This window comes from Colossoma macropomum, unplaced genomic scaffold (genome assembly GCF_904425465.1).
Source record: "Colossoma macropomum unplaced genomic scaffold, Colossoma_macropomum, whole genome shotgun sequence".
NCBI classification, from domain to species: Eukaryota; Metazoa; Chordata; class Actinopteri; order Characiformes; family Serrasalmidae; genus Colossoma; species Colossoma macropomum.
The window spans coordinates 21,348,104-21,371,270 of record NW_023494795.1 but is presented as its reverse complement, the minus strand read 5'-3'; the positions used below and the strand labels follow the sequence as shown (position 1 = coordinate 21,371,270).

Here is a 23,167-nt window from a genome sequence, read left to right as displayed (position 1 = left end):
AACATTTTAGACAATTATTAAATGAATAAATTTGCTTAAAACTCAAAATGTTTTCTGGAGAATATTTTATTAGAAATATTATAAGTTCCCTTCTTTTCTTAAAAAAAGGTTACAATTAAAAAACACCAGAAAATTCAATTTTCCGATGACTAATTCCAACAAGCACAAAACGTATTCAAATAAAACAATTAAAATGAAAAAGTAGAGAATAAATATGCTATCAATAACATTACTAGCCCTTAAGCTCTATAGCTGTTACCAACCACAATGTGTGTTCAAAACAAGCAATGTTCAAGTTAAATACATTTACATTTTTTTTGTGCTATTTGTATTAAAAATCTTAGTCGACTTCTTCCATTCTAGAAGTGTCGTCATCTCCCTCTAGAACAGGCATGTCCTCCTCACTGGGCTGAAGAACATCCTCGACGGCTGAATCATCGTCATCAATGCCTGCATAAGTAGAGGATGGAGGGTTTAGAAAATGTGCATTTACAGTTTGTAATTGATTTTGCTTTTAGTACATTCTAGAGCAGCATGTTATTAAATGGACTGCAACTCACCAAGACCAAGTTTGATCATTCTGTAGATGCGGTTAGCATGTGTCTGTGGGTCCTCCAGGGTGAATCCAGAAGACAACAAGGAGGTCTCGAAGAGCAAGATCACAAGGTCTTTCACAGCTTTGTCGTTCTTGTCAGCCTCTGCCTTCTCTCTAAGAGTCTCAATAATGGGGTGCAGGGGGTTGATCTCCAAGTGCTTCTTGGCAGTCATGTATCCCATGGTGGAGTTGTCCCTCAGAGCCTGAGACTTCATGATCCTCTCCATGTTGGCTGTCCAGCCGTATGTACTGGTGACTATGCAGCAAGGGGAGGCAACCAGGCGGTTGGACACAGTAACCTTGATGGAGAAAAGGAGATCGGTCATTGAAATAGTTTTAATCTTAAGCTGTATGATGTTTTTATTTAATAAGTTGCTTAATCATGATACAGGCCTGTGCTTTTACCTTTTCAATCTTTTTGTCCAGGATGTCCTTCATGATCTTGCAAAGGTTTTCATACTTGGCTTTAAGTTCCTCCTGCTTTTTCTTTTCCTCTTCATCCTCAGGGAGCTCCAGACCCTCCTTGGTGACTGACACCAGGTTTTTGCCATCATATTCTTTCAGCTGCTGAACACAGTACTCATCAATGGGCTCGATCATGTAGATCACCTCTAGACCAGCTTTGCGAAGGCGTTCCACAAAGGCGGAGTTGGCCACCTGTTCCTTTGTCTCACCTTGGGGAGAAGGAGTAACAAATATTTTAATTGACTGATATTTAAGAATAAAATTGTTTTTTTGTGGTATTGCATGAAGAAAAATGCATCCAAGATTTAATCTCAAGATATTAACCAGTAATGTAGTAGATGTGCTTCTGGTTTTCCTTCATGCGGGACACGTAGTCCTTCAGAGACACCATCTCATCTGCGGAGTTGGAGGTGTAGTAGCGCAGAAGTTCAGAGAGCTTCTTACGGTTCTGAGAATCTTCATGGATACCAAGCTGGAACAGAACAGCAAGTGTGAGATAGTGCTGTTTCCATTTTAAGTTATTTTGTGCATGAATTTGAATATGAGTAATGTAAATGTACCTTAATGTTTTTGGAGAACTGCTCATAGTACTTCTTGTAGTTGTCTTTGTCCTCAGAGATTTCAGTGAACAGCTCAAGGCACTTCTTAACCAGGTTCTTTCGAATAACTTTGAGGATCTTGCTCTGTTGCAGCATCTCTCTGGAGATGTTCAGCGGTAGATCCTCAGAGTCCACCACACCCTTCATGAAATCTAATATGATAAGAGAAGGAAAAGTCAGGTCATGTCACCATTATAATGGATTTTGCTGCATAAATCTGAATACATTTTTTTTTCTTTTGTTTTTGGATGTTTATGTCTAAATAACTGTCACAGATTAGCAGCTGATTTAGTGGAACACTTACTAAGATATTCAGGCATAAGCTCTTCACAGTTGTCCATGATGAAGACCCTGCGCACATACAGTTTAATGTTGTTTCTTTTCTTCCTGTTCTCAAAAAGGTCAAAAGCTGCCCTTCTTGGGACAAACAGCAAAGCACGGAACTCCAGCTGGCCCTCTACTGAGAAGTGCTGTAAGAGTAAAAATTCATGAGTAATCATTGAAAATGGATGCAAATATAACACATTTAAATATTCTTTTTATTAGTTATTCTACCTCACCTTAACTGCAAGGTGGTCCTCCCAGTCATTAGTAAGGCTTTTGTAGAACTCGCCATATTCCTCATTAGTGATGTCATCAGGGTTACGGGTCCAGATAGGCTTGGTCTTGTTCAACTCTTGGGCATCAATGTACTTTTCCTTGACCTTCTTCTTCCTCTTGTTTTTTCCATCTTTGCTGTCCTCATCCTCGTCAGATCCCACATCCTCAATCTTGGGCTTGTCTTTGTCATCACCAGCTGCTGCCTCCTCCTCCTTCTCTCCCTCGTCAAGATCGACCTCCTTTTCTCTCTGTTTCTCAACCTATAAAGTGATGGTAGAAAAGCATTAAACCATTTACATTAAAGCTACAAAGGTAGGAATATGTGAATGTCTAAACATATCATGGCACTTACAAAGAGAGTGATGGGATATCCGATAAACTGAGAGTGTTTCTTAACAACGTCCTTGATACGCTTCTCCTCAGTATATTCAGACTGGTCTTCCTTCAGGTGAAGAATCACCTTTGTGCCACGACCAAGAGGCTCACCTGCAAATCCAAATGCCAAAGAAAGTTTAATCCAATGATTTACCACTGTAGAGCTCTTTAGTGCAATTGTGTTATTCGCTTATAATTGCTATATTCGTTTTGAAATCCTACCATTATCAGGCCGCACTGTGAAGGATCCACCAGCCGCAGACTCCCAGACATACTGTTCATCATCATTGTGTTTAGTGATGACTGTGACCTTCTCTGCTACCAGGTAGGCTGAGTAGAAACCCACACCAAACTGGCCAATCATGGAGATGTCAGCTCCAGCCTGCAGAGCCTCCATGAATGCCTTGGTTCCAGACTTGGCGATGGTGCCCAGGTTGTTGATGAGATCGGCCTTAGTCATGCCAATGCCAGTGTCGACAATGGTCAGGGTACGAGTCTTCTGGTCAGGAATGATATCAATCTTCAGGTCTTTGCAGGACTCAAGTTTGCTTGGATCTGTCAAGCTCTCATATCTGATCTTGTCCAAAGCCTGTGTATGAAGGGTAAAGCACAGTAAAGTATTAATTCAAATAACCAAAGGCCAGAACAATGGCTTTAAACCTTAGAACTGTTGCTGTTGTCGAACTTAGAATGATGAACTTACATCTGAGGAGTTTGAGATTAACTCTCTGAGGAAGATTTCTTTGTTGGAATAGAAAGTGTTGATGATCAGAGACATCAGCTGAGCAATTTCAGCCTGAAAGGCGAAAGTCTCCACCTCCTCCTCCATCATGGGCTGGGCAGCTTTCTCTGGCATCTGTAAGAAATTTTAAAATATATGTAAATAAATGAAGTTTATTCATAAGTCTTAAGTCTACTAATTCTTAATGAGTAGCAGACATTTATTAGTTGTATTATTTGTCACTTATTGGAATTCAGTATGTCTGTCTTTACAAAGTAGCTTTTGTTTTGTGAAGATGTTACAATTAATACAAAATTCAGTTACTTTTTATAGAACTGCAATTGCATTGTGATTAACAGGTGTATTTTTTGCACAATGTCATTACTACTCGAAAAACTACTTATTAAGTGTAAAAGCTTTTTAATAATTTATTTTGAGATCAAAAATGTGCTAGAATAAAAAAAACAATAATATACAAATTCTTATAACTTGCCAAATAATTGCTGTTCTCTTATATAATTCCCTTATAGGACATCATGGGTTTGAAAGAGCAGGCTAGTGAGACTTGCAAAATGCAGCTGCCATCATTCCTCTACAAATTTGGCACCAGCTGCACTTTTTGCACCTGTCAGTCTTTGAATAGGATGTCACAGGTTCCTCATAAGATGATCATAAAGTGGTACATTATGGGTTAAATTTGAATAATTTTCAGTAGATGTTCCAGCTCAATCAATCTAATCCAGCCTGCTCATGTTTCACAGGACAGCCTGCAGCTGCCATGCCTGCATGATCGTTACCATGCTGTTCACCACATGCTTTCTGACCTTTTGTCACGAAACTGTTCAAGATTATTGCAAACATGGTCAATCTCCCTTGAGTCTATTGCCTGTATGTTGCTCAATTTGAAAGGTTTTAAAGTTTAATTTCTTTAAAATGTATGTTCAAAAGAACTATTTATCATTGTTTTTCATCATGCAATGCATTATGAATTTAGAATTTGATTAACAGGAAGACAAATAATGCCCACATATTAATCACATATTTCATTTTCAAAAAGAATTAGATGCATATCTAATGAGGCCTCTTTGAAACCTCAGACAACAGCAGCCAGGTATGTGGTTAGTTAGTGATCTCTTACCTTGTCTTCTTCAAAAGCTTCTATGTGAAATTATATATAAAAGAGTCTTCAGGTTTATGGAGGGTCCCTCCACTTGGTGTGAGTCTTCTCGTGTCTTGTGCGTTGAGCTGTGCTCTCTGCAGTTCTTCTGAATGCTATCTGGCAAGCAGTGGGCCCGCTTCAGTCTTTTTATACATGGAGGACGTGTTTCTCGAAGCTCCCATTCAGAAAGTTCCAGAAGGAATACCCACTGGAGTAGACAGGAGAGACAGGCTGGGGTGTGCATTTGGGGTGGAGGTATGGGAGGTGGTCTACGTACCCACACTATGTGTCCTTTTAGGGCTAAAGGAGTCACAAGAGGTGTCTGTCAATCAAAGCAAGAACCTTCCGGATGGTCAGTGGCACATGGGCCTGTGAGCGTCACAGCTGGGGGCAGTGATTTCCTCCACAGCAGCAGCACCTTATTGGCCACAGGAGTGTTATCTTCAGCAGATTGTCACTGGAACCTAAATTCAAAGTGCCGGTATTCACAGTTAAGACAAATGCCAGGCACAGGCCTCAGGAAATAACAGGCCCTCCTGGAATGTCACAATTAAACAAAGAGGAACATTTGAGGAATTTCATTACAAAATGCTGTTTATCCATTTGTAATCATTTTGGATATAAGTTTGTGGAAAAACAAACAGCTGACGTATATGACATAAAATATACAAATTTTTTTCTCTAATAAAGGTGGTATTAATTATTATATGGCATTGATGTTTCTTGTATGTACAAAGCCCACACCCAACAATATATATCATGAAAAAAAAATTCTTGTGGTTTTGGAACAAAAACCTTCATTTGTATTATTTCTCTTTCATATCATTCATAGAATTTTATTTGAAAGTAAATCACATAGTAAAAATAACATTGGTTGAAATATTTTAATTCTGTCTGGGGATTTATGAACATTAATTTTCCCCCAAAAGTGTTATTTTACTTTGACAATAATTACCTAATTACTTAATCTAGCTTACTACAGGATGTTATAAAGTATCATAAATTATAACACAGTACTAATACTGACATTATACTTACTGACTCTTTATTTCTTTACAGTGGTGGTGATAAGAACCAGGGATTATGTTGTCTATAATGCAAATATATCCATTTTATTTACTATCTAAAATGACCACTGAATTTCCTGGGGAATGTATCTTTTGAATTGTATATGTAACAACAACAACAACAACAATAATAATCATCATCATCATCATCATCATCATATTAATAAATAATCATGGTGAGTCTGAAAAAATATGTTTTCTTTGGAGTCTTGTTTACTTTTACAATGCCCTGTACGTGTGTCTCCACAATGAATGAATAAATAAAACACACACAGACATATTTTAGGCCAAAATCTCAATCTCAGAACCATCGTAAATCAATGTCTCAAGCATTAGGCAGCTATTTGTAAGCATTTAGTGTAATAGCATTCTGTGAGGTAGATATTAGAGGCATTAACTGCTGCTGGTTCCTGTCACCCCAGCTATGAACAATTCTTACTCTGTAAGATAATTCCAGAAATTAGCATTATACGTCAAACCACTCTGACTGAGATTACATCTTAACAACTTCACTATGTGGACATTTTGAAACATTGGTGGAATTCTCTTTTATGAGTGGTGAGTCATCAAAAGTGATTAGAAAAAATGTAATAGAGAATAATCTTTAATCCTGGGCCTGCAAATCAAGAAGTACCAACATACACGCATTTCAACCCATTGCTGCCCTTAATTCACTCTGATATAGTTTAATTATTAGAGGATGCAGCAACAGACAAGCCAGATTCACTGTTTGAGTGGTTGAGCTGAGGCTTAAACACTTCTGCAGCCTAAATGAAATTAACTGGATTGATGCAAATAGTCAGGTGTTATATCTTTATTTTAAACGTACAAATGTGTTTCATTTATTATGGTGTGTATTCTGCTGCAGAGTGCCAGTGCTATCTAGAAACAAACAAGAATATCAGACTGGAACAATCGAGGGCTTTCCTGCGCTTCTTGCCCACCCTGGGTTGGCCCTCCTCCCTTTCCCAGCGTGCATTACGTAACAGCTCGTGTTTGCTGCTGGTTCCTGAATTACACAGCCCGTGTTCGAGAAGCTCCACGTGTTTCTAGACCTGCCGTGGAGAACTGAGTACCTTAAACATTTCTCCACTTCTTAACGGAACTGCACATGCACCGGCTCCCAGACCTCGATCACAAATGTAGTAGCACTCCTGCTCATTCCTTACAGGACTGGAAGGACCAGAAGTTTCCTCAAGTTTGCCATAATTATGCAGGCGCCTTGTGGATTCGTAATTAAGGGTTCCGTATTTTGTATTTTGCACCTGGATATTGTATTTTATTTTCACTTTCTGGGGTTACGTGAGCCATGTGTACAACCAGAAGATCTCCGAGGAGGAGGGTATATGGCTAAACATGCAGCATGTAGCTTTTTCTGTCAGAGGAGCAGATGTTCGCGACTGACACCACCGAGAAATAAAAGCCCACAGCTAAATGCGACAATGAGAAATATTTATTGTCATAGTGGTGCAGTGCTTGAAATGCAAGGTGCGCAAACGTACAGTATTTAGCATTTAAGGCAGCCAGTTGTAGAAAACTTGTCCGGTATGTAGCTCTCATTCTGTAGCGTTAGCGCTGTAGTAGGGCTGAGAATCGATCCCAAAAAACGATTCTCCGATTCCAGACATTTGAGAATCAAGAGTCGACCCCACAGCTTTGGATTCGATTCCACATTGTAACGTTGAAAATTGCCCGTGTGAATAAGACTAAGACCGTGAATTAAGATAATCATTTCTGTGTGAAATCAACTCCATCGACCGGAATCGCAGTGAGAGTCGACTCCAGAATCTCTGGAATCGAACAGCCCTACCCAGAAACCAGTTATTCCACCCGCCGCGCATGCGCAGATCCCGGCGCGGTGTGGCGCAGGGCAGGATGAATGGTGAACTCGAAGATGGCTACTGAGAGAATATTACAGGAAATGAACGAAATAAAAACTCAGTTCACTGCAGGGCATCTATTAACGCTTTCCCAACTCTGAATACAGTCATCCTAATCAGAGTGTCTTTGACTTCATGGGGTTTCCAGCCCAGTTAAAGTATCTTTTGTCAACATCAAGGATCAGTCTAGCAACAGCGTAGAAACATGCTTCAGTGTCCTGTGTAGGCCGAGAATCATAATTCTATAGGTACAAAGGGGTGGGAAAATTAATTGGGATTAACCCAGTTATGCCCGTGAGCCTCTGAAAAGGTTTCAAAGGTTAAAAGAGGTTTGATTTTGATGAAGCAGAAGTCTTCAAATTATAGGAATTTATGATTTCAATGACTGCTCCTGCAGCCTGGATCAGCAGAGTAACTCTCAGACCAGTTGAGTGCATGCGGGTTAACCTGTTCCATGAATTTACTTACGTTTTCTTTTTAGCAAAATTATTATTATTATTATTATTATTATTACTTCTTTATCTTTTGCTACATTTTACTTTTTTTTATATCTTACTCTTGCCAGTTCTTGGCATGTGATTTTGAATCATTTTCTCTGACTCCCAAAGTATGATATTATGCCAGTTGTCTTTTATTGCATGTAAATTCAATAAAAAGACTTTGGGGGGAAAGAAAAGTTAGGGATTGTTATGGCAAAGCAATAATTGGGTTGTTTACAAATGTTTAATCAGTCTGAACTCGCAGTTCACTCCGAGTGGAGTTCTTTAGCTGTTGGTATTGAGACACCAGCCGCGTCTGTGTTGTGTCTTAAAGGCACAGTAACAAATACAGCTTGTTTAAGTGTAAAGGATGACGAGAGGTTGAAAATGTTCATGTAAAAAGTAATTATGACGGTTTCTGGCACATAAAACCACACAAATGTCAGCAGGGGGAAAATGTAAAATATGAGTTCTTTAAGGATTTTGCTTTTTTGTTACAATAGTATGCTGTGCAAAGTGCTAGTTGTTTTATAAACAATAACTTTTAATTTAAAGATGTAATGAGTAACATTCTGCACATAAGCGATTACTGTAGCTGGACAGAAAACTCATTCTTTTTTGTTTCTGTAGTGAATTTCTTGTTTGATACATTTAACTCGTTCTTTGGCTAACATTATAATTCTGTGAGGCATCAATGAATATCAGTGTTTTCTGACAAATGGCACAAGGCTATAGGATACATTTTCATACTATATATATATATATATATATATATATATATATATATATATATATATATATATATATATATTCCACAGCCATTCATCTAACACTTGTAAATTGTAAATGCACAGTTTATGTCAGGATTCTTCGGTTCCAGTGCTGGGGACCTGGTTCTCCAGCACACTTTGGTGATTTCAAACTTTAGTATACAAAACATGAGTGCCTTAACGTAACAGCAATATCAGATCAGGATTATTACATATTCACCTGATTGCAATTATTTGAGCCAATTGCAGTTATTTAAGCTGATTGCAATTATATCCACAATCATTCTCCGTATTAAGCTAATCAGCCCATTCAGCTGCTTTAGGCTTATTCATTGATAGTTGCATTAATAGTTGGATTGATGCATCCCTCAAGGCTGATATGGGTTGTCCCGCCTGCATTGTGTTCCCCATGGTCTCTCTGAGTTTGAGTCAGAAAAGCTTACAGAGAGAAAGCTAACCTAACAAGCATAACTGAGCTATTCGTCCATTCATCTGTTTGTTCATTCAGCCGGCCAAATCTGCATTCCTGAGATGCACATCCAGAGATTAAGAGATTATGAATCTTACCTACTGTAAGATGTTGCCATATAAATGCCAAATAATATTTTTAGTAAGTCATGGACACAGCGGGGTCTGCAACACAACCTGCTTATGAAGAGTCAGTTTTGTTCTTTTCTCCCTGCTGTCATACTGGGCTGAGAGTGTTGGATTGAAGGCTGTCAATCACTGGTGCTCATCAGAATATATGCTCATAATCTGACAGCTCGGTGTTTATTTTGGTGTTTTTCTATTCAAACTTTGCTAAATGTTTAATATAATGCTCAATTATAGTATCATACAAACTTTTTAGACTAATTTCAAACCTTTCTTTTTAAAGTAAAGTCTTAGAAAAAGTTGTTTTCAAACAATTTAATGAGTAATATTAAACAAGTTATATAAAAAGTTTCAATCAGGTTTAAATATAGTACTGAGAAAGCACTGGTTCACGTGTGACCATCAGCTCAGCCCAACAGCAGGCCCAAAGCTTTACTATACACTTTTATAACCTAAGAACTCAACTAGTTTGCATTGTAGCCTGTATAATAAGCCTTGGTATGTCATATGTTTGTAAATCATAGGAAATCATTAGTTTGTGCCAAAATCTCCAAGCAAAAACACAAAAAAAGACTAGACTTTGCTGACATCATAAAGATCTGTCATTGGCCATACATATAAAAAACTTTGGTCACCTAAGAAACTGAATTTTCATATACCATGAGTTTCATATTGCATGTAGTACATTAACATTACTGATGTTATTTCAGTGTGGTGCATATTGAAGATACTACCTTTCCTCTTCACTACTACTGACTGTCCTGAGTTTTAGAAGACATTTCATTGGTGTAACCCTTAACCCACAGAGAAGAGTCTACCTTGCTACATTGCTATCCTCTTCCTCTTGGACAGTTATCTGACTTTTCAGGTTCTGAGATGCGGCTATTCCAAAATCAATACTATTAGTGTTAAAACCGCAGTGATGGACACAGAGCTCTGCTCAGCTTTTTACATGACTGATCAAATCATTATTACTATTTGAGTGGCTGACGAGCAGCATCCATAGGGTAATTATGCAGGCAGCTATTTGAACCATATCATTAATCTTTAGGAGATCTGGATCTTGGGTGATTTTTGTATCTGCTTATTATACAGTCCACTTAGAAGAAACAAATGGAAGTTCTAAACTGGGATAAATATAAATTTGTTAGCGTTTGGTCATATTTATTTTGTGAGGATGTAGCTGGCCACAAAGTAACTTTCCCCACTGATGTCATTTTCATTTTTTGAATATCCCTCCATATTGATCTGTCCTTCGTTTTTCCACAATTAATGATTAATAAGAAACATTTCAAACAATATGTTTTACTGAACCAATGAAAGTGGACTGTGTAGCTGTATGCATTTTCTTTAATGCCATGACACAGCTTGTATACGGCCTCTTACTTTAATAACTATGAGGATGTCAGAACTGACATTTTCTAAGCTATTTTTTGCCTTTCCTCCGTCTATATTTTTGGTCATTTTTATTTTTCTTCATCACCTGAACACAGTAGGTGTCCTTTACATAAAATGTGTGTAAATTTCATGATGAATGGAACTATATAAATGCTCCAAAACTGCTTAAAATAAAATCTCTTTACATTAGCTTATATTTAAATTTAAGAACGTTTTTGCCTTCTCATGTAAAGCTATTTTGAAGATTTCTCTTTGGACAGCAAGGATAGTTTTAATATTACACGATAAACCCATTTTTTTCCTATGTACAATGTCTAGCTTTCTGTATTTGTAGCCCTGTGCTTAAATGGACCTATCATCTAAGTGTCTACGGTGAATGAGTATATTCCATATACACATATGTAACTATGATACCACATATTGCATGATGTGACTGAAAGTCTTGTAAGATGCAACAGTGTTGAAAACATTGAATGCCCATCAAAGGGGCCATATTCTACATTTTTCTTGTTTTATTTTTCTCTCTGAGGTGTACCTACATTATTTGTATGGGTTCATGTACCAAATCGAACCCAGGCCCTTCTTGTTATAAAGCAACAGTGCTACCCACTGCAGCACCACACCATTGGCACCCATGTACCAAAAACAAACAGTCAAAAAATTCATTCTGACGTGACCATTTTCCAACCTTAATTCTCCAAATTAAACAGGCGGTTTTGGTACTGGGCCTATAAGACTGATACATGCAAATCATCTGGGCTCTAATTGGTTGCTCCGCATTGTGCCCTCATTCAGAAAGTAGTCTGAGCTGAAACAGTCCGTATAAGTCTACGAAGAATAAAATGTTTTGGATTTATGTGACATCACAAAAAGTCATTTCATAACAGCTGTTTCCATCAGTTTCCATATACAGCCGTATGCAAAAGTTTGGGCGTCCCTGGTCAAATTACATCCACTACAGAGAACACACTTCTCCACATTTTAATGCACAACTATTATTTATTTGCTGAATTTAACATATTGGGGAAAAATTGGGCCTGTGCAATGCTTATGGCACATTTTATGTTTTATTTCTTTTTCCAACATGTTAAACTCTAGAAATAAAGTGAAACTGTGCAACTGAAACATGAAACTGCCATATTTGTGTTATTTTAACTTCTTATCTCTTAAACTTCTGCATACAATTGTATGAACAGTACACTGGGGAGTGAATAGTACATTTATAGTATCTAGATACTAAATTAAGTTTTTTTTTTCATATTGTGATGAGTCCTTTAGATCTGCTACTCCATCTGTTTGATATCTCACATTGCATGTTCAGAATGATGTGCGTAAACATAATCACACAAATGTATATCATAAAAATCTTGTTCTGCAGATGTTTTACATTTCAAAGAAGTCTAAAAAAGCATGTAAATTAATTACAGTTAACTTGCTATGAGCTCTAATTGCTTTTTCACAGTTTGAAACCATTCATGCTGTATAATTAGCTTGAACTGAAGCCATTTGGAGCTTCTGAAACCTTGGAAGGCAAAAATAAATCAATACAACCTCTGCTACTTTGCTGAGGCTCAAGTATCCAAAAAGCACACATTTAAAACACTAATTCTCTCAATCGAGAGACAAAAATCAGCAGCATGACATAGCCCCTTGTAGCTTAGCACGATTAATCTATTAAATGGCATGCAATTGGCTGGGTTTTACTTTTTCACACTTGGCTAGAACTATGAGGCTGCAAGGAGCTCTGGCAAGGCTAAATGATAGCTCCTGAAACTGGGACAGGATGTCTCAGAAGACCTCATGTCTCATTTAATTGGCAAAAATATATCTATGGGATTTAAATACCCCATGGATTGCTGCGCACAAATATGTCCTATCACAGAGGAAATGAAATGGTGTGCGAGCTTTTATGCTATAATGCAGATAAACTGCAAATATACATCTAGAAGATTTTCCAAGTCAAAGTGGGGCAAAACACTTTGAGGTTGCTATTAATGGACAAACCAGACTTCATATGAATATAAGTTAAAAAACGTGTGCATGCATTTGTTCAGCAAACAGTACCATCACCCCGATTGTGCTTATTCTGCAACTACATTCAAATGAGCTACATTTTTGCAAAACAAGCCTAACACTAATTTTGTCCATTTTGTTCTCTTTCGTATTAAAGGACAATCACCAAACCCAAACCCCACATACTTTTTTATTTGGAATATTTCAACAAAACAGGCAATATAAAGATATAGTCCATTAAGAATTTGTAAAGGCTTTCATTAGAGGATGCAAAAAAAACAACCAAACAAACCAAACGAACAAACAAAAGAGAATAAGGTCACTGTAACCGAAGATAGCTCTTGCAGAGTTCATGGTCCCTGATATCCCCCCATCCTCCATTTTTAACATGAGGGGCCACTCCCCCAGCCCCTGACGCAGGCAGTCTCTTTGTGATGAGCAAAGTTTTTGGGAACAGCTGGTTGGTGCTGCTCTGAAGAATGTTTTCTATCTTTGTCTTCTGACTGTTGGGCATACAGGTTGACTTCTTATGGTGCATGCCGCAATCGCCAGCATGAAAGATGCGAGGTGCTTCACTCACCATGACCTTCCAAAAAGTGGGCAAACAAGCCACGGTGAGGTGCTGTAGGGACCAATCCCAGTTGTAATCGTCATAAGTGCAGAAGGCATCTGTGCATTGGAGGAGTTTCTCATACGTCTCTCTGTTCATGACCATGCCCATGTTGTGCTCTGTGGATTTCCAGGCCTTCACCTCCACTCTGTTGGCTTTGCTGGCATAGCCAATATGCCCATAGCTCCCCAGTGAAAGAATATCACAGTCAGCGCACTGCTCTCGCTTCAGAGATGTCATCAGCTTGATAAGATGGTAGAAGTCTGGTGCTAAATAGTGGTCTTCTTCAATAAGCATGACTAGTCCTTTGTGATCCTTCAACGCACGTACTCTGTCCCACACAAAATGCAACTTCCACCACCAGTGATGTTTGGTTTGAGAAAATTTGGCCTCACGGTAGTGGCCAAACGAGTCCGGGTACTCTGCATTTATGCAGCCGAGTTTTAAGGCGTCTTTCTTGGAAATGTCTCTGGGGCAGTCTCTGGGGTCATTTCCAGGGAACTCGTGAGGGTAGAGCTGGATGCTGAAAGGAAAAAATATTTGGAGTACAAGGCAGAAGTCGATGGATGATACTACTTGATTGATCTCTGGAGACCAGAAGTCATGGCTGAATATTAGCAGGACATTCTCTATGCCTTTTGCTTTTCTCAAGCTTTCTACAAGCAGCCTCAGGTACTCTGGCCGGTTGTGAACCTGAACCACTACCACCAGGTCATCCTTCTGCCGCACTGAGCCGAACTTCTCCTCATTTCTCAAAGTCTGGTCAAAGTTGAGTTGGAACACAATGCCCCGATACACCAGAGTGCTATTATCCACCTCAGGCTTGGGGGCCACTTGTTTTTCTGGAGGCGTTTCGTTGACTGGTTTCCGAGTTACAGGTACTGTGACCTGTGCCTGGCTGCTAATGCTACTCCTCTTAACAGTCTCTGCTTCCTTAGGAAATACAGCACTTCCTTTTTTCTGTTTCCCACTACTCCAAAAGGCAAATCCACAGATTACAACCACCAGAGTCAGTATTACAACTTTCCTCTTGTAGATTCGGAATCTCATGATAAGCCTTAACCCAGCGGGACAGTAAGAAAAATAGCAAAAACACAATAGTAGGTTTGTTATCAAAAGTGACCTGTGCTCCAGAATTGCTAAGAAATTTTATTGTAGAAAGCTGAGCTTTTTTCCCAGGTCTCTAATATTGGAATGTAAACTTTGATGGGATATCAGTGTTGCCAAGGAATAATCCCATAAGGCATGCTGCTTAGAGGCAGGAGGGTTGCATCTTAAAATCTGTGAAAGAGAACAGAAAGGCAGATTTAAATTCCCATATTTCAGATTTACTCTGCTAGTTTTACTAATGACAGGGTACTGCTTATTACATGATCACCAAATATACAACAGAACTGCATCACAGACATAATTTCACAAAATACTATATTATGTTCATACTGAAGTATGAAAGTATTATTAATACCACTGAACAAATTAAAAACTGTCATCTACATTATTTTTTACTTTTTGGCTGTACTCAGTAATAAACAGAATATTAAAACAAAAAATACATGTATATGAAGAGTCTCCTGTCACTACACAGTCATCTAAAACATTTAAAAGCAGTTGTTTTAAAGCAAATCATTTTTAATTGTGTGTTGTACCAACAGGTCCTCATCCACACTAAATATGTAAGTTTAAATCTGAGATAAATAATGTGTCTTCATGACTTCATAATGTGAAATTATTACAAAGAAATGAACTACATTAGAATGGTTAAATACAAACAACATTATTCTCTAGATAAATAAGAGTAAAGTTGCTAGACTTTGCAGTAAGGTGCAATATCCAATATATTCTATCTTCTTCAGACTATGTATTTCTTTGTGCACAGCAGACGATACAACATTATCAATGAATAGTATTGGTGATGATCTGTGAAAGCTTTAGCCTAGGTTATTAAATCATGGTGATTTGTCTACCTATGGTCTTTGACAGCGGAATAATATGAAATGCCAGTCAGCCACTATCCAAGATATTTCTATGACTGGAAAAAATCATGTTGCAAGATGTGACGTACGGAGAGGAATTTGTGCCAAATTGAAAAGCAGTTACTACAGCGGAAAAACGTGAAATGCAATGCACACGATATTACTTTTCTGCAGTGACATGCAGAATACAAAAACAGAATGAAAACCAAACCCTTTTTTACATTGTTTTCACGTAGCTTTATCTCTTTACTGGAAAACAATGTAAGAGAATTTGCATCTTAAAAATAAAATGCTGAATTAATGTCAGAATTAAATACAATCTGCTTTGATATGTAATGAAGGCACAACTATATTGCTTTTCTCTGTGCAATACTTAAAACAACGTTGAATCAACATAATGAATCTTTTACTTTTTATTTGGTCATGTTTTCAACATGTTACACTTTAATTCATGTGTGAATCGCATTTCACTGTTTTGGTTTCATCTCAATGAGGCAAATACATTTGAAATACAAAAAAGAGGTAAAGCAACATGAAAACAATGAAACAGAGGGTTTATTTTTCATTTTGGCACATATTTCGAATGTCACATATGGAAAAGTGTGAGGTGTATGTGCATGTGGGCATTGTATTTCACTGTCATTACATTTTAAAGTGGATTGTATTCAATTCAGACATGAATTCGGCATTTCGTTTTTTTTTTTTTTTTTTTATAAATGCAAATCCGCGCGCGTTGTTTCCGGTAAAGAAAAATGCAAATCCGGATGCACTGTTCTCCAACTACGAACACAAAGAAATAGAGGGTTTGGTTTTCATTTTGGCACGTATTCTGCATGTCACTATGGAAAAGTAATGCCATGTGTGCACTGCATTTTACGTTTTTCTACAAAAGTGACTGCTTATCACTTTGGCACGAATTCCTCACCATAGTAATGAAGGACGTTCAGTATGACTGACAGTTAAGCGACCATGAAAGTTATGTGTTTGATACGTTTGAAACATGAAGCAACTGGAAGTTGCATTTCCTCATGAAAATTCTTGTGCTGACGGGTTTTGAATTACAATATTGTTCTTACAACGTATAAATATAACTAGTTACAGCTAACGTTATTTATAAACGATAACAACTTCATGTTCAGGTAAAACGGTCATCATCATTTTACATAACTAACGTTATGTTTGACCAGAAGTGTGGTTGTGTTAGGCTGAACTAAAGCCAGTTTTGTCTTGATCGTACAGCAGTCAGATCAGGGAGAAAAGCAGCCCAGCCGAGTTGAGTCCAGCTGCACAAACTCTGCCAGCGCCAAGCCAGCTAGCTACGGGTTTACGAGAGACAGCTAATCGGCTAACGCGCTAACTGGCTGCCTAACATTCGCCGTTAACAGACAAATCACGCATTACCACCGCAAACGTGAACGTTAACCTCTTTTTCCTATGTCTGTCACGGAGCTATTCTCGCAAACGTTGTCTGTGTAGCGATTTGTCGTGGAAGGTTGCTGGTAGCTTAGCCAGCTAGCTGGCAGTTCCAGATGTACAACAACCGCGACGCTACGGTTAGAGCTAGCGAGGTAGCGAGCAAAATGCCAAGCTGTAAACCAGCCAAAATGATCAACCAGTTCCGCAACCAGTCCGAAATTAAAACTATTTCGGGTCACAGACACGTTTAGAGAACACTACTTACAGCTGACGAGGCTGTGCACTGCGGCTATCATAGCCAGAGTCGTTGCAGCACGGGTCTGATGAATTCATTTCAATCCATTTCTGTTTCAGCGCCCCTGTTCTTCCATCTACAGAGGAAAAAAGCCTGGCTGGCTGGCGCACAAATACAGCTTCGCAGAAAACTGGCCCCGCTGACGACCTATTTCCCATCATGCATTACACCTCTGGGGGTTTGTGGTGTTATGACAGCGCTGATGTCACAGCCTAGCTCGTATTTCTAATGTACATGTATAATTATCCGAAAAAACTAATATGCAATCATCAATGTACAGTGTGTACGAATTCTATGGGGAATCTTTTACTAGGCTGTGCTAATTATTTAAACAAACACATCATTAGACACAATTTCATCAGTGATTGACTTTTCGTGAAAAAATGGGTTCTGACACAGTGTGATCACATCTCACATCAACAATCAGGTTTTCACAATACAAGACAATAGTGCTGATTGTTCTTGTGCATGTTGGCTTGCATGACTGGGAGGGTATTGGCAGTATTTGGGATAGCTCTGGCTGATTGGGGTTCTTTGGCGTACCTCTTACTGTGCTGCAATGACATTTATCAAAGTTTCCAAGAACCAGTTGTGTTACATCCAAGTAACTGGCACTGAGAAGCACTGGCCACTGTTTGGGCACTTTAAAAGGTTAAATTAAACTACCAAAATATGTGTTTGTTTGTTTGCTTGTTTGTTTGTTTAATGTACACAACAGCAAACTTGAGATACCCAAGGTTTATCATTGGGGCCCAGCGGTATAAACTGGAGTGATGTAATCAGCAGTTAGACTACATATCCCCAGCAACAGGTAGTTTGGACCATGGCAACTGAAACATCTGGAATAAAACACCTGGATTGTGAACTTTAACTCAAACTTTAAATGAAAGGTGAGATCAAACCAAAATTAGGCTATGTGACCACCCACACCAATGGTACATTTGGGATTTATTAAGTGGCAGAACATTCTGGCCCGACACCAGGATCATTGGATATCTGAGCTCAAGCCTCATAAGCTCCTGGTGCCATCTGATCCCTAATACTGACACAACCTCTGTGGTCAGCAAACACAAGTCAACAACATGTTTTGCCAACATCCTTTATGTCTAAATAGGAACCTATGTGGTAATGCAGAAATGAACATACCGAATCACAAATAATATTTACTGACCATCCCAAACATGCCTGACAATTTGCAGACAAGTGCAAACATGAACGTGTGAGGTGGTGCGAATGAACTGTGAAGGATTTCATTTAGCAAAAAGAACATGCCCGATAACATGATAATAAACCAAAGGTGAAAAAAATGGTTTAGGGCTTTGCCCACCCCTGGTGCCACCCATGCCAAACACCTTGGCTGCAATTGGACCTTCCAATATAGTAACAGCCATTTCATGTTTTTAATTAATATCTGATTAAAGACTAAATCAGTGAGAGTAGTCCATACATGAGCTAAAGATATATAAAATGATTCTGGCTAGAAGAAATTGTTCGAGATCTTTTCTGTTCAGATCTCCCACCCTGTTAAAGCAACAATGCTTGTCAGTGGTTTTGAGTACTAAAAGCATGAATGAGGATAATTGTGAACCTGTTACTGGGAAAATAACTTCACAGATAAATATTCTTAAAAGTTCTTTTACAGTTAAGCGTGATCAGTTGTGTTTGAGCAGGTAAATCACCAAACTGTGCTGAAAACTGGTCCTCCAAGACCATTTTTTCTTATATGAAGACAATGACAGATCAATACTGATCTCATACCATTCAACTGAATTATAGCTGCAGCACAATTAAATAAAACGTAGTAAACAAACACAGTAAGTAATCCTTTTCAGGATTTGATTTTAGAGCTCTCAATACGTGTTTCTCTTTTTCTGGTAGCAGTATACTGAATATGTCGAAAAAATAACTTAAACATGACTTATTATTTTGAAATAATGACTTCTAGAAATTGACTTAATATCTTGAAATAACAACTTATTCTGAAATAATTTCAACAAAAAATCCACTCTGAAGATAATAGGTCAGAGAAAAAAATATTTATTTTAACATAGTATGTCAAAAGTTATTTCATTATTTCGAGAGAAACAATTATTTCGACATACTAAGTCAAAATTTTGACATACTGCTTCCAGAAACAGAGAGTGAGAAAAAACAGTCGATTTTTCTCCTCTCTCTGGTGGGAATATAAAGGAAACCTGTCAGTCAATCCCTGTTTGTGATGAAACTCTGCGGGTCTCCGTCTCGGCCTGAAGGGGGAGAGGTTCCCAGTTCAGTCTGTAAAATCACTGGTTATTTGCTGAGAAGAAGAACGGTTTATTCGCGCATGCGCTCTGGTGTTCCTTCCTTTTCGACATCCCGAGCGAGAGAGACAAGATGGGCCACCAGCAGCTCTATTGGAGTCACCCGCGCAAATTCGGCCAGGGATCTCGATCCTGGTCAGTAACAGCACCGTTACATACATGATAACGCTTAGTTTTTACCGGTTCGCGGATTTCATAGTCCGTCTCTGATGAAGTTTGTTTTAAGGCGAGTTGCATTGAGACCACATGGATGGAGCGCCCGAGCTAACATGGCGGTCTCGGTTGGGGCTTAGCGCGGTGCAGCTAGCTTAGCTGCCCGTCTCAGCTCAGGAATGTGATTTTGTGGTTTTTACAAGAAAAATGTTTTACCTAATAAGGTGTTTTTCGATGTTTTAAATCACGTAGAACGTGAGCCACTGATAGTTATTTCTTACGGTTTCCATTAAAATATAGGTTACATTTTAGGTGTAGCCGGTGAGCTACGAGTAAGTAGTCTCGGCTCTAACAGCTACTGGCGCTCGTTTGCCTCTGTGTCTAAAACTGATACTACAGTGCTGTGAATTAATAAGTAAATACATTTTTGTTCCCATATGAAATCTGAGTAGTTTGTTGGTACGCGCCAACAGTTGAGTGTGGGTAGCTAGTCGTGTTTCCTCTTGTAACATTACAGGCCTTCAGTTGTGGAAGTTGTTTCATGCATAACTGACATTTTTTTGATCTTCACAGCCGTGTGTGCTCAAACAGACATGGTCTGATCCGCAAATATGGGCTGAACATGTGCCGTCAGTGCTTCAGACAATACGCAAAAGACATCGGCTTTGTGAAGGCAAGTATTTCCTCTTCTTAATGCTTTTATTGTGTCCACAAAGTATAACAGTGCGAATGAGGGCAAGATAATCAGTACAGCATGTATGAAAGTAAACAAGGATGAACAAGTGACAGAAATAACACGTTATGTAGGGATGCAAGACCCCCCCCCTTACTGTTTCTGAGGGTGTTGGGGAGGATAGGAAGCATTTAACCAGTTGGTCATCTTCACTAGTTAGGGATCCAGTTTTTGTTTAGAGTGTAGAAATTGAATATTTGCTTTCAAAGGATAATTTTCTGAAGGTTTAAAGAGGTCTTCTAATTTTTCATTTCTATTTATTTTATTCCAGCTGGATTAAGCTTGTGGATTGCAGAGCTTCAGCCATGTGGAAACAACATCCCCCCCCAGGCAACCAAAATGACATCGTTTTGGAATTATCAATAAACACTTTTTTCTGGTTATAACTTTTTTGTCTTTCTTGAAGTACATACAAAAATGTATTGACTTTGATACCATTTATTTGGTCAGATTGTTGACTTAATGGTATTTTGTATATATTTAGTTGTTAGTCATAATATTCAGGCCTTCTCTGGTTTACTTAACATCCCTTAGATACTTTTGCTGCTCTACTTTTGTTTGGATGCACATAATCCAGAAAAACTAGCCTGACAAGTGCTTTGACAGTACCTGCTCTTTTTGAAGAACTCAGGTTGTTCATTCAGCTGTGAATTTCCTAGTAGGAATTGATTAGTGGCCCACTTTCCTAGATCTTTTAATAACATATGTGTACATGAGGGTAGGAGAGCAGCATAGAAAAAAAGATCAGGTTTGCTGTCATCAATTACCTTTTTCCTGCTTAGGATAATTGGTTTTATTGCTAATCCATGGCTGAACCTGTATGTTTTGAATTTCAGCAGGTAATATAAATCAAGTAGATATTTATGTGCAACCCATAATGCCTGCATATTCAAATCCTCTGTCAAAGCCAAATTTCAATGTTGTATAAAAACTACTAAAATTGATGCTTACTTTAAAAAATAGGGCATGAATCTAGAGTAAGTGCTTCTGAGAGGTTCTATATCTTACTATAGTACAGGTTTAGGCCTAATTTAGACTGTATAATGACAAAATATTGTTTTGGGCAATTTGTTTTAAGTAAAATAGTCCCTTAATTTATCATAATAGATGATTCACATCCAATTGCGTTGATGTGAAATTTTCCTGTTTGAAATGTTGCCTTTAATGTTATTTAAAGTCAACACTCTGGTAGCATTAGCATTTTTTGGCTTTCAGCAGTAAAGAAGTAATATAGAGATAAAGTGTACAGGAGAAGGGAGTCATTTGAGATTCAGCCTGTCTCTTCGGGTTATTTGTAAAACCTGACCTTGCTTTCTCTTAATTCTAAACAAAAACAATATGGATATAAACCTACACAAATGATCTGTGATAGATGAGCGATGGTTTATGAACCAAGGGTGTTGAAAAATCTATCAGGATTATTCAATAGTAAATTAAATTTTGCCAACAGCAAGTAGAGCATGAGTATTCATGTTCAAGTGGCCAGATGAGTCGGTCTTAAAGTGCTTGCTTCACTCTTGGTGACACAGAGGGTGTGTTTGTCAGGATTATGTTCCCTTGAAATGGCCAGGGTTTGTTCAAAAATGTGTTTTGTCCATCTCTATAAAAAAGTGGTAGGAATATGTAATCATTTACAATACACTTACTCTTCTTTCTCCTTTACCTCCTTTTACTACTTCTTGTTGTAATTAGTGTTGAAGTGTTCATCTTGCTGTTGTCCTCGAAATTCAGATTCTAGCAGGAAAATCTTTAAAAGAACTCAAAACAAGCCTGCAGTCAAAGGAGGTTGCAGTAAATTAGGCAAACTTATAATGCCTGCTGACATGCTATCCTGGGTGGTGCTGTTTTTTATTATTATTATTATTATTATTATTATTAGCTGTTATTTAGACTGTTAACACAACATTTTACAACTAATAGTATGGATCAAGCCTGGATCTAGCCCATTTAACTACATATAAATTTTAGATTATTAAAAAAAAAAAATCTAATTGATTTGTCCATGCATTGATTTCACACAAGATAAGAAATAAACAGAATTTTATCAACAGGATAATTTCTTTCTACAACCAGCCAGCAGGAACACTGAACCCACTGTCACAGAAAACCCACCGGACCTCTCAATAACCAATAGCGAAGCACTCTGAATTATGCCCCTCCCATTTGGAGCTATGCCCCCCAAACAGAAATCAGCTCATTGTCCATTTTACCAGCTCCACTTACTGTATCAGTGCACTTTGTAGTTCTACAATTACAGACTGTAGTCCATCTGTTTCTCTACATACTTTGTTAGCCCCCTTTTACCCTGTTCTTCAGTGGTCAGGACCCCAATGGCCCTCACAGAGCAGGTATTATTTGGGTAGTGGATCATTCTTAGTGTAAGTTCATGTAACAATGAACAATCTCATGAATATTTGACACAATGTAATTCAGTTTGCATTTTAAAATTACATAAAACATATGACAAACTGAGACTTGTGTGTGTGTGTTTGTGTGTGTGTGTGTGTGTGTGTGTGTGTGTGTGTGTCATGTTCAGTAAATAAGCAGTAATTGTGCATTAAAATGTGCAGAAATGTGTTCTCTGTAGAAGATGTGTACTTGGCACCAGTTAGAAAATAAAAACCGTAATTTGTCCAGGGCAAACTTTTGCATACAATGTATCTACACCAGCATTGCTCAAATCTAACATTGTCTGACATTGAAATCTTGATTGCCATCAGGACAGATGCAATCTATCAGTGATTCCTGACATTATTGCAAATCTGATCAAGCCTACTGTGAATTACACAACAGCAGGCTTTTCTGAACATGTCATAGATATTGTGAGTTAAACAACTGCATGTTTCAATAAAAAGAGCTTTAGGAGGGAGTAGCTGTCTAAAGCCAGATTACTTTTACCTGTGCAGGTGCTGCAGTCTGAGTGATTACAGATGAGATCTGTGATTTCAATCCAGTATGGTTCTGCATTTGTT

General features: G+C 38.2%; 4 protein-coding genes across 4 annotated transcripts; 2 read left to right on the top strand and 2 right to left on the bottom strand.

Annotated features, from left to right (window-relative positions):
* Positions 1–48: 48 nt before the first annotated feature.
* Positions 49–4,621, bottom strand: hsp90aa1.1 (heat shock protein 90, alpha (cytosolic), class A member 1, tandem duplicate 1). Its single transcript, XM_036581823.1, has 11 exons — positions 4,494–4,621; positions 3,338–3,490; positions 2,857–3,223; positions 2,612–2,745; positions 2,220–2,519; positions 1,964–2,129; positions 1,621–1,811; positions 1,385–1,532; positions 1,001–1,269; positions 561–894; positions 49–450 (listed from the first exon to the last, which is right to left on the bottom strand). The coding sequence occupies exons 2-11, from the start codon at positions 3,488–3,490 to the stop codon at positions 341–343; spliced, it is 2,172 nt and encodes a 723-aa protein (XP_036437716.1). The 5' UTR covers positions 4,494–4,621; the 3' UTR covers positions 49–340.
* A 1,954-nt stretch (positions 4,622–6,575) lies between these two features.
* wdr20b (WD repeat domain 20b) lies at positions 6,576–7,904 on the top strand. Its single transcript, XM_036582677.1, is given in 4 exon segments — positions 6,576–7,528; positions 7,530–7,602; positions 7,605–7,682; positions 7,684–7,904. Coding segments are annotated over 4 exon segments (303 nt in total). The 5' UTR covers positions 6,576–7,460; the 3' UTR covers positions 7,768–7,904.
* A 4,985-nt stretch (positions 7,905–12,889) lies between these two features.
* Positions 12,890–17,181, bottom strand: mgat2 (alpha-1,6-mannosyl-glycoprotein 2-beta-N-acetylglucosaminyltransferase). The gene is made up of 2 exons (XM_036581821.1): positions 16,980–17,181; positions 12,890–14,606 (listed from the first exon to the last, which is right to left on the bottom strand). The coding sequence occupies exon 2, from the start codon at positions 14,373–14,375 to the stop codon at positions 13,035–13,037; it is 1,341 nt and encodes a 446-aa protein (XP_036437714.1). The 5' UTR covers positions 14,376–14,606; positions 16,980–17,181; the 3' UTR covers positions 12,890–13,034.
* A 2,132-nt stretch (positions 17,182–19,313) lies between these two features.
* Positions 19,314–20,581, top strand: rps29 (ribosomal protein S29). Its single transcript, XM_036582676.1, has 3 exons — positions 19,314–19,444; positions 20,036–20,135; positions 20,467–20,581. Exons 1-3 carry the CDS (start codon positions 19,383–19,385, stop codon positions 20,473–20,475), a joined length of 171 nt encoding a protein of 56 aa, XP_036438569.1. The 5' UTR covers positions 19,314–19,382; the 3' UTR covers positions 20,476–20,581.
* Positions 20,582–23,167: the final 2,586 nt, after the last annotated feature.

What these genes read in the sequence shown, in the direction of transcription:
- rps29 (XM_036582676.1), top strand. Translation starts at nt 19,383, where the DNA reads ATGGGCCACCAGCAGCTCTATTGGAGTCACCCGCGCAAATTCGGCCAG. An exon ending in GGCCAGGGATCTCGATCCTG is followed by an intron (nt 19,445 to 20,035) that starts GTCAGTAACAGC and finishes TGATCTTCACAG; the next exon opens with CCGTGTGTGCTCAAACAGAC.
- mgat2 (XM_036581821.1), bottom strand. Translation starts at nt 14,375, where the DNA reads ATGAGATTCCGAATCTACAAGAGGAAAGTTGTAATACTGACTCTGGTG.
- hsp90aa1.1 (XM_036581823.1), bottom strand. Translation starts at nt 3,490, where the DNA reads ATGCCAGAGAAAGCTGCCCAGCCCATGATGGAGGAGGAGGTGGAGACT. An exon ending in GCTTATGCCTGAATATCTTA is followed by an intron (nt 1,812 to 1,963) that starts GTAAGTGTTCCA and finishes TTATCATATTAG; the next exon opens with ATTTCATGAAGGGTGTGGTG. An exon ending in TGGACAAAAAGATTGAAAAG is followed by an intron (nt 895 to 1,000) that starts GTAAAAGCACAG and finishes TTCTCCATCAAG; the next exon opens with GTTACTGTGTCCAACCGCCT.